General features: G+C 40.3%; 1 protein-coding gene across 1 annotated transcript in view; it reads right to left on the minus strand.

Annotated features, from left to right (window-relative positions):
* LOC103030628 (upstream stimulatory factor 2) overlaps positions 1-16,270 on the minus strand; it is a 55,404-nt gene extending 39,134 nt beyond the window's left edge. The window contains exons 1-4 of the mRNA XM_049478105.1: positions 16,233-16,270; positions 13,516-13,556; positions 13,328-13,437; positions 8,479-8,638 (exon numbers count right to left, since the gene is read on the minus strand). Coding sequence (XP_049334062.1) covers positions 8,479-8,638; positions 13,328-13,437; positions 13,516-13,556; positions 16,233-16,270 — 349 coding nt within the window. The remainder of the gene's footprint in view (positions 1-8,478; positions 8,639-13,327; positions 13,438-13,515; positions 13,557-16,232) is intronic.
* Positions 16,271-17,803: the final 1,533 nt, after the last annotated feature.

Raw genomic sequence — 17,803 nt, forward strand, 5'->3', positions numbered from 1 at the left:
TTTTGTTTATACTGCTAATCTCATTCTCTGTACCCTGTGGGTTTTTAATAAAATCCTTGACTGGTTCCGCGAGTGTCTGTATTCTGTGCTCCACCATGACAGAATACGCGGCCTCACGTGAGCAGACAGCGATCTCTGACCAGTTGAAAACAGGGTTGATTAGCCAGGGACAACTTCTCGGTCAGCACCAACAAACCCTCGTTGGTGTGACTCACGCCGTTACCGAGCTAGCTAGCCAGCAAGCTAATCAGCAACAACAGCTAACTAGCATCCTCGACCACCTACAGGGATTAGCTTCGGCTAACGCTAGCTCTACTGCTAACCCTAGCTCCATGGCTAACACCAGGCCTCATAACCCCAGCACTTCTTCCTCCGGATTTTTTGTGTGCAAACCGGAGTTATATGACGGTGATCCGGTGAAGTGCAGCGGTTTTATTTTACAGTGCTCTGTTTACTTCAGTAACTCTCCAGTGACTACTGATCAAGCCAAGATAGGCTTTATTATCTCTCGTCTCTCCGGGAAAGCACTCGAGTGGGCCACTGCTGTATGGGATAGCATTTCGGTGGCTAGCTACACGGATTTTTTGGACACTTTCCGCTCTGTGTTTGATCACTCGCGTTACGGTCAATCTAATGGAGAGTTACTGCTCGCTCTTAAGCAAGGTCACAAGCCAGTCGCTACTTATGCTCTGGAATTTCGGACGCTAGCTGCTGGCAGTGGATGGAATGATGCAGCGCTTCTTTCAGTGTTTAAAAACGGACTCAACCCGGACATTTTAAGAGAGTTAGCTTGCCGAGATGAAGCACTCACCCTGGATCAACTCATTGCTCTCTCTATTTGCCTGGATCAACTGCTATCTCGACGTCCCAAGTCCAGCACCCACGTAGCTTCTGTACCCCATCCACACGTCTCTGCCAGCGGTTTCAGTGGGTCTACATCTGCTCCGGAATCCACACCTGAACCCATGGACATCCAGAGGTCCAGACTGTCTGCTGCCGAACGCCAACGCCGCATTCGTCTCCTTCTATGTCTCTACTGTGGAGAGAAGGGTCATCACAAAGCTGAGTGTGGTTTCCTGACCCGATCCATGAGGCCTCCTGCGACGGGAAAGCGCGTGGAAAGGGTCCCACGCGCCAACGTGGTACGTAACTTGACTCCATGTCGTGATTCTAAAAGTTTTTCGCTACCTATGGTTTTATGTTCACCTACTGGTTCTTTTCCCGTTGCAGCACTCGTTGATTCCGGATCGGAGGGAAACTTCATAAGCATGGAGTTGGTGAAGGAGCACAACATCCCCACTAAGGAGCTCCGTCGCCCCATCTCTATCCACGCCGTTGATGGGAAATCGGTGCGCTCCAGACCTGTCACTCTCCAGACTGTACCACTCTCTCTCCAAGCCAGCGCTCTCCACCACGAGGAACTGTCGCTGTTCGTGCTTCCCAGCACGGAACACCCGCTGATTTTGGGCATGCCTTGGCTCAAGACGCACAACCCACTGATTTCCTGGCCTGAGGGGGACATTACGGTTTGGTCTGATTTCTGTTTTGAACATTGTTTAGCCCGTCCTGATATAGCCTTACAGTCCACCTCTATTGAAAGCCCTACAGTCGTAGATTCTCCCGTAGTTCCCCCTGAGTATTCCGATTATTTAGAGGTATTTAGCAAAGCTAATGCTACTAAGCTGCCACCACATCGCCCCTATGACTGTGCCATTGATCTTATTGAAGGTGCCACTCTGCCTAAGGCTAGAATATATCCCCTCACTCTTGATGAAGAGAAGGCTATGACTACTTATGTTGAGGAAGCTCTTGCACAGGGTTTCATTCGCCCATCTAAGTCTCCTGTAGGTTCGGGGTTCTTTTTTGTTAAGAAGAAGGATGGTGGTCTCCGTCCTTGTATTGATTACCGTGGTTTAAATGATATCACCAAGAAGTTCGCCTATCCACTCCCTCTCATCCCTAGTGCTCTTGAACAATTACGTGAGGCTAAGTACTTCACCAAGCTCGACTTGCGCAGTGCTTATAATCTCATTCGCATCCGTGAGGGGGATGAATGGAAGACTGCCTTTACTACCACCAATGGGCACTATGAGTACCTGGTAATGAGTTTTGGTCTAGCTAACGCACCGGCAGTCTTCCAGTCATTCATGAACGACATTTTTCGCGACATGATTAACAAGCATTTAGTCCTTTTTATAGATGACATTCTGATTTATTCACCAGACTTAGAATCCCACGTTCGTCATGTCCGCGCCGTACTCAAACGTTTGCTAGACAACAATTTGTATGCTAAAGCCGAGAAGTGTGAGTTCCATCTCCAACGGGTCACATTTCTCGGCTATGTCATCAGTCCCCAGGGCGTCCTCATGGACGATACTAAAGTTTCCGCAGTCACTAATTGGCCCGTTCCGCAGTCCATAAAAGACCTCCAACGTTTTTTGGGTTTTGCTAATTTTTATCGGAGGTTCATACGCAACTTTAGCAGTATTGCCGCTCCACTTACTGCATTGACTAAGGGGGCCACCAAGGTGCTTAATTGGTCGCCCGCAGCTGAGGCTGCTTTTTCTAGGCTTAAGTCCGCGTTTGTTTCAGCTCCTATACTCGCTCATCCCAAACCCGATTTGCCCTTCGTGGTCGAGGTTGACGCTTCTGACTCTGGGGTGGGGGCCGTGTTATCACAGCGTAGTGGCTCTCCACCTAAACTTCATCCCATAGCCTTCTTTTCTAGAAAGATGTCTCCTGCAGAACGTAATTATGGCATAGGGGATAGGGAACTGTTAGCTGTCAAACTAGCTCTCGAGGAGTGGCGTCACTGGTTGGAGGGGTCCGCTCATCCTTTCACTGTTCTCACAGACCATAAGAACCTGGAGTATTTACGTAATGCTAAACGCCTCAACCCCCGCCAAGCACGCTGGTCACTGTTTTTCTCCAGGTTTAATTTTTCTATTTCGTTCCGACCCGGTAACCGTAACACCAAGGCGGATGCGCTGTCACGAATCTTCTGCACTCCTGACAGCGCATCTCAGTCCTCTGAGTGTGAGCGTATTCTACCCCCAGACGTTAAAATAGCAGCCATTCGCTGGGAATTGGATGATCTTATCCAGCAGGCTGCTGAACATTCACCTCCGCCTGAGGGTTGTCCACCTCAGAAAACGTTCGTTCCCTTGCAATATCGTGATCGTCTCATTAGCTGGGCCCACTCTTCTCTCACGTCAGGTCATCCAGGTGTCACGCGCACTTTACAGTTAATTTCAGCTCGTTACTGGTGGGAGACCATGCGAGCTGACGTACACACCTTTGTAGTCTCTTGCTCGGTATGTGCTCAGTGCAAAACGCCAAAAACCCTTCCAGCCGGTAAGCTAGTTCCTCTACCCGTTCCAGAGCGACCCTGGTCTCATATCGCTGTAGATTTTGTCACGGACTTGCCCGAGTCCGAGGGGTACACTACCGTTCTCACGATTGTAGACAGGTTTTCTAGGGGGGTTAAGTTTATTCCTTTCCCTGCACTACCTACAGCTTTACAGACAGCTCAAGCCATCTACTCTCACATTTTTAGACACTTTGGTATCCCTGAAGATATTCTTTCTGATAGAGGCCCTCAGTTCACATCTAGAGTATGGAAAGCTTTCTTTGAGCACTTAGGGGTTCATGTGAGTCTTACCTCAGGGTTTCATCCCACTAGCAATGGGCAGTGTGAGCGTGTCAATCAGGAGCTTGGTAAGTTCCTCAGACTTTACTGTCACAAACATCCCTCCGACTGGTCTCAATTTCTTATATGGGCAGAAATTGCTCAAAACTCCCTCACTAACTCTACCTCTGGTCTCACTCCCTTCCAGTGCATTCTGGGGTTCCAACCTCCGTTAGCTCCGTGGACAGCCGTGGCTACTGAGGTTCCGGCAGTAGACGACTGGATGAAACGGAGTGAGCAGGTGTGGGAGGAAACTCATCAGCAGGTCTCGGATGCGTTACGCCAGTACAAGGAGAGGTCTGACAGACACCGAGGCAGTACCCCCCAATACCAACCCGGGGATCGGGTTTGGTTGTCTACACGGGACTTGAGGTTTGAGGGAGAGTGCAGGAAGTTGGTCCCTAAGTACATCGGTCCCTTTAAGGTGTTGTCCCAGGTTAACGAGGTTACCTATAAGATTGAGCTGCCAGCTCAATACCGTGTACACAACTCATTCCATGTGTCTCTTCTCAAGCCTCTTGTCCCAGGTCCGCTCGCTGAGGGTACTCCAGATGACGTTCCGCCCGCAGCAGTGGAGGGGGAGGCCTCGTCTACGTATGCGGTGAAAGAGGTACTGGATTCTCGCAGGCGCGGTGGCGTACTCCAGTATCTGATCGACTGGGAGGGCTACGGCCCCGAGGAGCGTTGCTGGGTTGCTGCCGGTGACGTGCTGGACCCTGCTATACTGGCTGAGTTTCATGCCCGTTACCCGGGCAAGCCTGCTCCCAGACCCCGTGGGCGTCCCAAGCGCTCGCTGTCCTCGTCGGTTCCGGTGCGTCGGGGTTCCCGGTCTCGCAGCTCCCGCCTGTCCGGTACCTCTGTGGCGACTCCAGGTCCTCCTGCCGGTGCTCCCTGCTCGTCGGGTGGTCGTCGTCGTGGTCGTCCTCGTTCCCGTCCGACTCCTTCGGGGGAGGGTACTGTCACGTCTGGTGCTGTAGGCACTTCCTGTCCTTCCACACTGGTCTCCAACGGAGGTTGTCAGCCCAACAACTACAATACCCAGAATGCACCACCCGCTGACAACACACACACTGCTGATCACGTGACACCTCACCTGCCCCGGCCGGTTAGCCCTGAGTATTAGCCACTGTATAAAAGCACTGCTCAGACGCCCTTCGGCGCCGCGTATTGCCTAGGTTTCGTCCGACTTTACAAAGCGTTTTTTCTCTGTGATTATTTTCCGTGTATGACCTTGCTTTTGTTTTTTGACTACCGATTTTTGCCTTTGCCTTCGTTGTGGATTTTTTCGTGTATTACCCTGGACTGTTTATCGTTTATGTTTTTCGGATCATCCTTGATACTGCCTGCCTTGTGTATGACCATTGGATTGTTTATCGTTTCTGTTTTTGGATTGCCTCTGATACTGCTTACTTCGTGTATGACCACTGGACTGCCTCACTATCCTGTTAAGCTCTCCGCTCCCAGGTATACCTTTACTGGTGTTTTGTTTATACTGCTAATCTCATTCTCTGTACCCTGTGGGTTTTTAATAAAATCCTTGACTGGTTCCGCGAGTGTCTGTATTCTGTGCTCCACCATGACAGAGATGGAGTAATATTACAGGATTATACCCTAATATGACTCTGGTTAGATATGTAAATAGGTAAATTTCCCCAGGAAATCAAATAAATGTGCACACAAAATAACTTGTAATATACAGTTTATTCTATTTGACTGCACTCTGTAAGTAAATACAGGTAATAATCCCCTCTGATCTGGTTAGAGATGTGTATAACTCAATGTGGGTGTATTATACAGCCGCTGCTGTTCGTACCTGTTCAATATTCTCATATACGACTCCGCAGAGAACAGCAGTAAAAGCATTTCCAGCAGAATCAGGTTACAGAGCTTTCACTTTCTGAACCCACAAACTAAACAGCCCTGAGACGGATATGTGTCCACAGGCCATTTCTGAAGCTACATAAACACCCGAAACAGATCCCATAGGTACTGGTGTATCTCAAAAAAGTACAGTATCATTAAAAAGTTACTTTATTTCAGTTATTTAGTTGAAAATGTGAAACTCATATATTATATAGATGTATTAAACACACAGAGTGTGTAGAATATTATATAATAAGACCAATTGGTACTTTTGGCAGTGTGGGCAGTGTGGCAAGTCCTGCTGGAAAATGAAATCTGCATCTCCATAAAAGTTGTCAGCAGAGAGATGCATGAAGTGAAAAACGCATAGCATCACTGATTGGTGAAAAATTCACACTAGACCTCGAGCAGTTTGGACTGTGTGTCTCTCCACTCTTCCTCCAGACTCTGCTCCCTTGATTTACTTTAAATGAAATGTAAAATTTACTGATGATCAGTGATGGTTTGGAGAGACATGTCATCTGCTGGTGTTGATCCACTGTGTTTTATTATCAAGTCTAAAGTCAGTGCAGTTTTGTTTTCCCACAAAATCTTACAGCACTTCATGCTTCCCTCTGCTACTGACAACTTTTATAAAGATGCAGATTTCATTTTCCAGCAGGACTTGACAAAGTGCTCACACTACCAAGAGTACCAATTGGTCTTAAATAATATTCTAATTTTCTGAGACACTTTTCATTGGTTGAAAGCCAAAATCATCAACAACAAAAGAAATGTACAATCCTTTATGCACTTGGCAAATATGACATTTATGTATTGAATTATTAATGGGATATCATGGATAATTGGTTTACACCGAATACACTATTATATCTATTATAATAAGTCCAGTTCATTGATCAACTTCTCCTCATTCATTACTAACACACTAAGACATGTTGCCCTGTTTTAGTGATCTACAGACAAGCCGTCAATCGTGCACTGTGCAGCATGATTTAGGGTGGGATTTAGTGTGTCTTTGCTATTGGAACGACGGGAAAAGTATTCTCTTAATTAATCATGGGTGTGGTTAATTTTGGGCGTAACATGAAATAAATCAATCAGTGTGTCACTCGCCACTCCCTTGGCTAAGAGTCAGGTGAGCTCTGACTTTGGCAGATTGCTATTTGAACAGTGCAGCTACCTGGACGTGTCCACACGTTTTTTTTAGCAGAGGAAACTGACCTGCTTGTTCACACTGTGAAGGTGTCACTTTTTTGATGGACAGAAAATTAGTCAAATAGGGCAAATACTGTATTTTTAGGGGAAAAATGTTTATTTTTTTTTGTTTGTTTTTTTTCTGTTTATTGTTTGTTTAATTGATTCCTAGTTGATGGATGGATGAATGTAGTGTTGAGGTTAAGGTGCCAAATTGTCCCAAAAGAAAACTTTTTGTTTTAGTTTGTTTAAACTATTTTACCATAATCAACATTCCCTTTATTGACGTTGTCCAATGAAAAACATGTTTCCAACTCCAAAGCTTCAACTTTTTACAGGAGAGTAATAGAACCTTCTCAACTATGAATGGAAGTCAATGTAACGAGAGATTTTTTTAGAGGTCATTCAGGAGAATTTCTTTTCGTCCATTGAGCAAATGAAGTTGACTACACAGTGTAGGGAACAGTTTGGATCTTATTTTAGTGATCCACAGCTTGATTTAGGTTGTGTCAATGTGTCTTTGCTGTCATAACAAAGGGGAAAGTACCCCTTACATGGTTCAAAATGCAAGTGCAAAAGTCATGCACTAATTCTCTTAATTTATCATGGGTGTGGGGTGAACTCTGACTTTGGCGGATTGCTATTTTAACAGCGCTGCTACCTGGAAGTGTCCATCGTTTTTTTTTAGCAGAGGAAACTGACCTGCTTATTTACACTGTGAAGGTGGGCAAGCAGCTCAATTAGGGGAACAGCAATGTTATTTTATTCTGGATTCTGTTTATTGTTGGTATATGGAGGCACAGTGGCTTAGTGGTTAGCACGTTCGCCTCCCAGCTCTGAGGTCTTGGGTTCAAGTCCTTATCTGGGTGGAGTTTCAATGTTCTCCCTGTGTCTGTGTGGATTTCCTCCGGGGACTCCGGTGTCCTCCAACAGTCTAACTCTAAATTGATCTGTTGTGTATGTGTAAGGTGTGGTATGTATGTAAATTTGTGTGTATGTGTAAAGTGTGTGTAAAGTCTAAAATTGGCATTAATCTGTCTTGGATTAATGCTGTTGTGCTGCATGCAGTCCTCCAGGTGGACTCTGGGGTTGTTTCCGGTTGAGAGTACGCTGTGCGCTATTGGCTGCCACTTCTCCCTGATGTGTGGATGAGTGCTGAGTATGAATGGTTGTGTGTAAAACGTGTAAATGGTAAAGCGTCCTTGGGTTTCTAGAAAGCGCTATGTAAGTTGAACTTCATTCATTCATATACACAGGGGACGCGCCTGTGATGCCAAGATAGTAATAAGCGTCTGACTGCTGGCATCAGGTTAGGCTGTATTGAGTCAGTGGCGCACCTGTGTTTTACACTGCCAAGATAGCAATATGCCACAGTGTTCAAGTGAAAAACTAATATATACGATAATATATACTTAGGTTTTTTAATACTTTATTTATTCAATAGTGAATAAAAACTATATTATTTTTGGTGCAATTCCTAAATTTACTTCGGGATAAATAAAGTATATATCCATCTATCTATCTATATATATTTATTTATTTATTTACTGGGCATTCCATTAGTTCCATTTGAGGGTCTTCCTCAAAAGCCCACCACCTGCAGTTTAGTGAACACAGGTATTGAACCCACTGCCTTGTGATCAATAGAGAGCAGAGCCTTCCAATCATCACACACAGGTCTATACTATAAGGTATATCATATTAATGGGTCTCAGTGTGCTCTGTCTCACCTCCGGAATGGGTGAGTGTTGATTGGCTGGGCTGGAGGGACACGCCCACCGGGGCCACATCGCTTACAGCAGCTGTGGGGAGATAAGCAAAGCGCGGCTCGCCCCCCATCGCCTCCGCCGCGGGACCACCTTCAACACTGAACGGGCTCTGAATCACAGCCTGACACACACACACACACACACACACACACACACGGGTTTAATATTTATTCATATGCAGTATCAAACAGTGTGGCCTTGCTGTCATATAAAACCTCAGAAATTGAGTAATTTAAAAGAGCTAAAAAAAAAAGCAAAAATACTCTTTGAAGCCATGTTTCTGAGGTTGGTAACAGAGGTAACTCTTGCTCTTCCTTTCCTAGTGAGGTCCTAATGAGTGCCAGTTTCATCCTAACGTTTTTTTATAGTCTCAAAAGGTTTCTCTTGAAGTTCTTTACTTGAGTTGAGTATTTCCTGCTTCTCATAATCTGGATTAGAGCATTACTTAAATATTCACTATTCACTGTATACCTGTAACTCTACCTCTTCACTACTTTACTTTAACTGATGCTCTCAAACACTTTATTAAGAGACTAGAAATTCAAGTTATTAACTCTTGATGAGTTCAGCACAGCTGTTAACTGAAATAAGCCTGAATTCCAGGGGCCTCATGTACTAAGACTTGCGTGGACTTCCTACTAAAATGTTCCGTACGCTCAGACCTGAAAAGTTCCGTACGCACAAAAAAATCCGGATTTATCAAACCGTGCGTAGGCAGAATTCCACGTACTTTCTCTTAGTACATCACAATCAACCTGAAATCAAGCGCAAATCTACGAAAACGTCACACCTGCCACGACTCCTCCCTCAATCACGCAGAGTATAGTGTTATAATAATAATAATAATTATTATTATTATTATTATTATTATTGTTATTATTGTTGTTGTTATTATTATTATTACTATTATTATTATATACGTGTAGCGTATAATTACCCATGTTTTAAATTGTATTATTCTAAGATGGATAATAAATGCTTTCATTTAAATGCTTTAAATGAGTTGCTTACCAAGAAGCAACACGTCACGCACTCAGCCTGTTTTCTTATCCTCTTATGCTGTTGGAAATCTAAAACGGTTTATAAGCCAGTCATCATCATGGGCCAAAAAAACGCTGCCATCTCCAACAACTCCAGCGCAAACTTGCATTCATGTTAATATAATCTAGGCTAAGTGGAAACACGTTGAACGATTATTTCTGTAAGCCAATGAAATTGTCTGATTAATTTACTTTATTTTACCCAATAATGCTTACTACAATGTGTGCATAAATATATCTTAATATATCTTAGGATATCTTAATAGTTGTAATTTCAATGCATCGCCTCTAAGTTTCGCCAAATGACAAACACAATACATACGCACAAAAAAAAGGCGTACGCCCGAAACGAAAGTGCCGTGGGGGAACGCACTTTCTCACGTTCAAGTCAAATTTAGTACATCTGACCGTGAGCGTGAAATATGGCGTACACAATGTTTTTGTGCGTACGCACCTTTAGTACATGAGGCCCCAGGTGACTCTAAATCATAAAGCTGAAGATGAGCAAAGCTGTCATCTAAGCAAGAGGTGCTACTTTGGAGAATCTAAAATTTAAGACATATCTATAAATATATACATATAAAAATAGGTTGTTGCTAATATTAAACCTATAAAACTTTATAAAACACACCACATGATATCTATGCACCTAAAATAACAGAACAATTATTAACTAATGTTGTATGAAGAATTAAGTACATATATACAGCGTTGGAAAGAAAAATAAGAGAGCACTTAAAAGTGACGAGTTTCTTTGATTTTACCAAATTGAAAACCTCTGGAATATAATCAAGAGGAAGATGGATGATCACAAGCCATCAAACCACCAAACTGAACTGCTTGAATTTTTGCACCAGGAGTGTAAAGCATAAAGTTATCCAAAAGCAGTGTGTAAGACTGGTGGAGGAGAACATGATGCCAAGATGCATGAAAAAAAACTGTGATTAAAAACCAATCAGGGTTATTCCACCAAATATTGATTTCTGAACTCTATTTTATCTGAAAGCTCAGCATCTTTTTTTGTTATTTCAGTCATTTCTCATTTTCTGTAAATAAATGCTCTAAATTATAATATTTTTATGTGGAATTTGGGAGAAATGTTGTCTGTAGTTTGTAAAATAAAACAGCAATGTTCATTTTACTTAAACATAAACCTATAAATAGCAAAATGAGAGAAACTGATTCAGAAACTAAAATGCTGTCGGATACTGCATACAATATGTTTGTCATAATTTTATGCATTTTAAAGTTTTTTTAACTGGAGCCCGGCAGGTGTCCCATCATTGACCCACCTGCCGGGCTCCAGTGTATGCAACAGAAGAGGCCACGCCCGCTGCCCCGCCTCCTGCCACTCCACCAACCAGTGGCTGGTCGCTTACTTGAAGGACTCTGTACGTCACCTGAGAGAAACAGACACATATTATCAGTTCCTCAGTTTTTCTTCGTCAAGAAATAAAAAAAGAATCAAACAAGGTCAAAAGAGATTCAATTAACCTTCAATTTCCCTGTATTACTCTTATTAAAGCCCTCAGAGCCAAAAATAACCTTAAACATGACGCAAATAAACCCTTGTCTCGGGTTAGAATTAAGATAGCGATGAACGTCTGACCGTTGGGTTCAACAACCCTCTGGGCTGGAGAGCTACTAATCTATAGCACTCCATCCCATTACACATTACCCAGATTTTTTATTTTTTGCACACATAATGGCTTGGGTTTAGTGGCTGGTAATTGGTTGAGAGATTGAACGATGTAGAAAGGAGTCTTCTAGTAGAACTTTCTCAAGCTTTTATACAGGGGTTGGACAATGAAACTGAAACACCTGGTTTTAGAGCACAACAATTTATTGTGGTGACGGACAGTTCTGGTGGAAACAGGAGAGTTGAGGTGCACATTGAATTCTGCCGTGATTTGATCAGCCGTGGTTTTATGTTTTTTGGATACAATCCGGGTTAGCACCCGAACATCCCTTTCAGACAGCTTCCTCTTACAGCGTCCACAGTTAATCCTGTTGGATGTGGTTGGTTCTTCTTGGTGGTATCTCGCTGACATTACCCTGGATACCGTGGCTCTTGATGCATCACAAAGACTTGCTGTCTTGGTCACAGATGCGCCAGCAAGACGTGCACCAACAATTCGTCCTCTTTTGAACTCTGGTATGTTCCCATAATGTTGTGTGCATTGCAATATTTAGAGCAGAACTGTGCTCTTACCCTGCTAATTAAACCTTCACACTCTTACTGCTCTTACTGGTGCAATGTGCAATTAATGAAGATTGACCACCAGGCTTCTCCAATTTAGCCATGATGCAACTAAACACACTAAAATGAGACAGGTGTTTGAGTTTCATTGTTCCATTGTCCAACAGTTTTACTTTTTTTTTACCAAGAGGTGAAGTGTACCAAAAAAAAATGAAACACTTCACCTCTCAGGGAATTGGACGCTCTGGCCGTGCAGGGAGCCAGGAATTATCTAATTTAATCTAAAGCCCAGAGACAGCAAAAGCCATTCACTGGTTTTATAAAGAATAAAACCAGTCAGTTCTTATAAACGTCTCATAACAGCCCCCCATCCAGCAAAATCATGTGACTCCCCTCCTGACGGACATGTGACTCAGGCCCAATGCCAATCCCAGCCAGGGAACAGAATCACATGACTGCCTCAGTAACAGTGCTGAGTGTAAGATATTGGTATAAATGAGAAACAACAACTAACTGCAGACCTGTGTTCAACTTTTACTGCTGCTCTCAGATAATGATAAACACCATCTACAGCTCAGCACTTCCCTCAATTACTGCAATTTTACTTTATTACATTAATAGTCTTCATACAGAGAGGCTCCGTGTAGCGTTTAGTCATCTTATAAACAAACAAAAAAACAATAAACGGTGTCACCAATCTTATAGAATTTATTTAATTCAGACATATTGGAGGATTTTCCAGCATAAACGTCCTGTTTAAGATCATCCACATCATCTCAATCATCCAGACTTTAACTAGACCACTCCTTGTCAAATCTTCATTTAGTTTATTTTTATTCATTCAGAGGTGAACTTGAACTTGTTTGTGTGCTTTGGGTCATTGTCCTGCTGCAGAACCCAAGTACTCCTGAGCTTGAGGATCAGTAAGGAACAGATGATCGGATTCTGATTCTCCTTCAGGATTTTCTGATAAACAGCAGAATTCCTGCTTCCATCAATTACAGCTAGTTATCCAGCAGCTCCAGATCATCACACTAATCACACTAATACCACCATGTTTTACTACGTTCAGTATGATGATCTTTTTCTAAAATTATGTGTTAGTTTTACACCATACATTCATACAAGTTACACCATACAAGTTCAAATTTTTCTTGTCAGTCCAAAGAATATTTGCCCAAAGTTCTGGAGATCATCAAGATGTTAGTTGGTAAATGTGAGACGGGTGGTTGTGATGTTTTTATCTTGAAATTCTCCCATGGAGACCATTTTAACTCTGTCTCTTTCTTCTTATTGAATCATTAACACTGATCTTAACTGAGGTGAGTGAGATCCTGCAGTTCTTTAAATGTTGTTCTGGGTTCTTTTGGGATCTCCTGGATGAGTTGTTCATGCCCTTTTGGAGTAATTTCTTTAGGTCGGCCGGTCACTCCTGGGAAGGTTCACCAGTGTTCCATTTGTGTTTTCTCCATAAGTGAATAATAGCGAATAGATAGAGATAGAGAATAGGTAGTCACCTGGAATGGTTTTAGAGTCTTATAGCATCCCAACCTCTATAAGAACGTCTCACCTGTGGAGTGCTGGTGTCAGACTGGAGCTGATACTGGGAGTTGTAGTTGGGCAGAGTTAAGAAGTGCTGTGGAGTGCTGGATCCAGGAACACCTCCTTCTAAACGTACTCCTGCACCAGGAAACACAGTTAACTAAACTCCACAACAACCAAATCTACAGCAGAGAGCATTCAGAAAACATCCATTACCTTCAGATCTCTGCACCGCTTCCCCTCCACGCTGCTCGAACCTGCAGGACACAGAGACACACAGTTATAATACACATACTGAACCCATCATACACACACTTACACACTCACCTGCAACACCTTGGACACGTGCCATTGATGTCATACAAGTAAACACATGAATCCTCTTTAGAGACATAATTCAGCATATTTTAATCCTTGTGTGGTGTTCGGGTCTGTGGGAGCCGTTTTCATTTTTCATCAAATGATACTAAAAAAATATTTTTTTTAACTCAAACTCATTGGCATTGGTTCATTTTTTGTGAAAAACATATATCAAAACACATTTTTGATAAACACACACTGTACACCACCCCCCCCCCCCACACACACACACACACATTTATATTACATACAGTATGTTTGGCCAAGGGCTAATAAACATTGCTTCATTTGTAAATTTGAAACTAAACAAATTTTCTACTCATATCTTGAGTTTAATTCATTTTCTTTTACATTTTATTAAAAAACTAATAAAAAAAGAGTAGCACTTTTTAAAAGAAACATAAGAAAGGTAAAGAGCAAATATTAACCATGTAAGCTGTTTATATTGCTTGCAATTTAGGTGAAGCAAGCATGTGTAAAGCATTTTAATGTAAAATTGCTTAATTTTGCTGAATTAAATACAAGTAACAAAGTAAACGAGTAACAAAAATATGAACACCACACAAGGGTTAATACATAATTACTGTTTATCTTGCTGAATTTACCACATCTAGTGGACATCTGGCATCTAGCATGACCAGCATCACCAAGTTAGTGGAAAGTTTAGTGGACACACTGGTGTAAAAGCTATTAGACTGAACACAACACTGAATTTAGCACTAAATATAGAGCACTAAATACACACTGAATAGGAACTAAACACAGACTGAATACAGAATGAATACATATTTAATACAGACTGAATACAGCACTGAATACAGACTGAATACAGACTGACTACAGTAGTGAATAAAGTCAGAAAATATGAATACAGACTGAATACAGTAGTGAATGTGGAGTGAATTCAGCACTAAATATAGACTGAATTCAGCACTAAATATAGAATGAATACATCACTAAAAACAAACTGAATTCAGCAATGACTATAGACTGAATAGACTAAATACATACTGAATAAAGACTAATTACACATAGGATACAAACCGAATACATCACTAAAAAAAGGAACTGAATGCAGATTGAATGCAGTAGCAAATACAAACTGAATACAGACTAAATACTGACTAACTACACATACAAATACAGACTTAATGCACTAGTAAATACAGACTGAATAAAGACTAAATACAGACTGAATACAGACTGAATACATCAACGAATACAGACTGAATGAAGACTAAATACAGATGGAATACAGACTGAATACTTCAATGAACACAGACTGAATACAAATTAAAAACAGCACTGTATATAGACTGATTACAGACTAAATACAAATTGAACACACTAAATGCAGAATAAATACAGACTAACTACACCTTGAATAGATACTGAATACAGACTAATTACACAGAAAATACAGACTGAATACAGACTAATTACACATAAAATACAGACTGAATACAGACTAATTACACATAGAATACAGACTCAATACAGTCTAAATACAGACTGAAAAAGACTAATAACACATAGAATACAGACTGAATACAGATTAATAACATAGAATACAGACTGAATACAGATTAATAACACATAGAATACAGACTGAATACAGACTAAATACAGACTGAATACAGACTAATTACACATATAATACAGACTAAATACAGATTAATAACACATAGAACACATATTGAATACATCACTGAATACAGACTGAATAGAGAGTGAATACAGGCTTATTACACATAGAATACAAACTGAATACAGACTAATTACAGACTAAATACAGTCTAATTACACATAGAATACAGACTGAATACAGACTAATTACACATAGAATACAGACTAAATACAGACTAATTACACATAGAATACAGACTGAATACAGACTAATTACACATAGAATACAGACTGAATACAGACTAATTACACATAGAATACAGACTGAATACAGACTAATTACATAGAATACAGACTGAATACAGACTAATTACACGTAGAATACAAACTTAATACAGACTGAATACAGACTAATTACACATAGAATACAAACTTAATACAGACTGAATACAGACTAATTACACATAGAATACAGACTGAATACAGACTGAATACAGACTAATTGCACATAGAATACAGACTGAATACAGACTAATTACACATAGAATACAACCTTAATACAGACTGAATACAGACTAATTACACATAGAATACAACCTTAATACAGACTGAATACAGACTAATTACACATAGAATACAACCTTAATACAGACTGAATACAGACTGAATACAGACTAATTACACATAGAATACAGACTATATTAAGACAGTGAATACATCACTGAATACAGACCAAATAAAGACATTAAATAAAGAGTGAATGCAGTAGTGAATACAGACTGAATACAGACTAAATAAAGACATTAAATAAAGAGTGAATGCAGTAGTGAATACAGACTGAATACAGACTACATAAAGACATTAAATAAAGAGTGAATTCAGCAGTAAATACAGACAGTACAGACACTGAGCTGTTCTGTAATCATCACTCTGAACAGAGGATTTACCTCACTAAAGTTTCCAGATTCCGCTCCAACACCTCCATCTGCCTCCAGCTCCAGCAGAGTTAGAGAGAGAGAGAGAGAGAGAGAGAGAGAGAGAGAGAGAGAGAGAGAGTGTGTGTGTGTGTGTGAAAGTGAGAGCTGATCACGGGAACAAACACTTGGGTCACGTGACAAGGCGTGGCCAGACTAATAAGAGGGCAGGGTTTAATTTTAAATCAATACATTTACTAAGTAATGAATATATAAGATAAAATAAGTGTAAAGTAATATATATGTGCACATTGTTTATTTTATATATAGATAAATTATATTGGAATAATCTATAGAAATGGGGAAAAGTTTTTTAATGCTTTTTTAAGTTTTAAATTTATTATTAGATTATTAGTTTCGACTTATTTTATGTATTGCTTTTATTACAAAAAAACAGCAATTCTAAATTAAATATATGTACACATACAAAAGAATCCCATGAACAATTTAATTAAATACATCAAAGTTAAATAAGCATTTTAGCGTGTTGTAATTAGTTTGTATTTATCAGTGTTGTGAACAGATGATCTAGAGTAGAGTCTCTGTAATTCTCACTAAGCCCAGCTGGTGGCGCCATTCCCTCATTTTACTGCTGTTCATACAGTTTTATTATTGCTTTACATTCCAGCTTTGGTGACGTGATAGTAAACACGTGTAAATGTAAATGTTTTTTTTTTATATAAAAATAAATAATAATAATGATAATAATAATAATAATAATACAATTATAAAAATGAAATAAAATAATTAACTAAGATCATAAGAACGAAAATACAACAATTAAAAGTTATGAAAAAATGTGATCAGAAACTATAAGTTTAAAATGGTTAAGTGACCGTAAGTGAGCTGAGCTTTAGAGTGGTGGGTGGCTGTATAACATTAAGTTATATTAAATTATTTTTACTTTATTGTTTTTTTATGTTTTGTTGTTTTTAGGGATATATATATATATATATATATATATATATATATATATATACATACATGCAGTTCTGGAAAAAAAATAAGAGAGCACTTAAAAATGACTAGTTTCTTTGATTTTACCAAATTGAAAACCTCTGGAATATAATCAAGAGGAAGATGGATGATCACAAACCATCAAATCACCAAACTGAACTGCTTGAATTTTTGCACCAGGAGTGTAAAGCATGAAGTTATCCAAAAGCAGTGTGTAAGACTGGTGGAGGAGAACATGATGCCAAGATGCATGTTTAAAACTGTGATCAAAAACCAGGGTTATTCCACCAAACATTGATTTCTGAAGTCTTAAATCTTACTGAATAGGAACTTGTTTTCTTGTTTTTTTCTTTGTATTATTTGAGGTCTGAAAGCTCTGCATCTTTTTTTTTTGTTATTTCAGCCATTTCTCATTTTCTGCAGATAAATGCTCTAAATGACAATATTTTTTATTTGGAATTTGGGAGAAATGTCTGTAGTTTATGGAATAAAACAACAATGTTCATTTTACTTAAAATATACCTACACACAGCAAAATAGACTGTTATATACAGTTATATATAGAGCATGGTATTGGTAAATGATTA

The sequence above is a fragment of the Astyanax mexicanus genome, chromosome 1 (assembly GCF_023375975.1).
Source record: "Astyanax mexicanus isolate ESR-SI-001 chromosome 1, AstMex3_surface, whole genome shotgun sequence".
NCBI classification, from domain to species: domain Eukaryota; kingdom Metazoa; phylum Chordata; class Actinopteri; order Characiformes; family Acestrorhamphidae; genus Astyanax; species Astyanax mexicanus.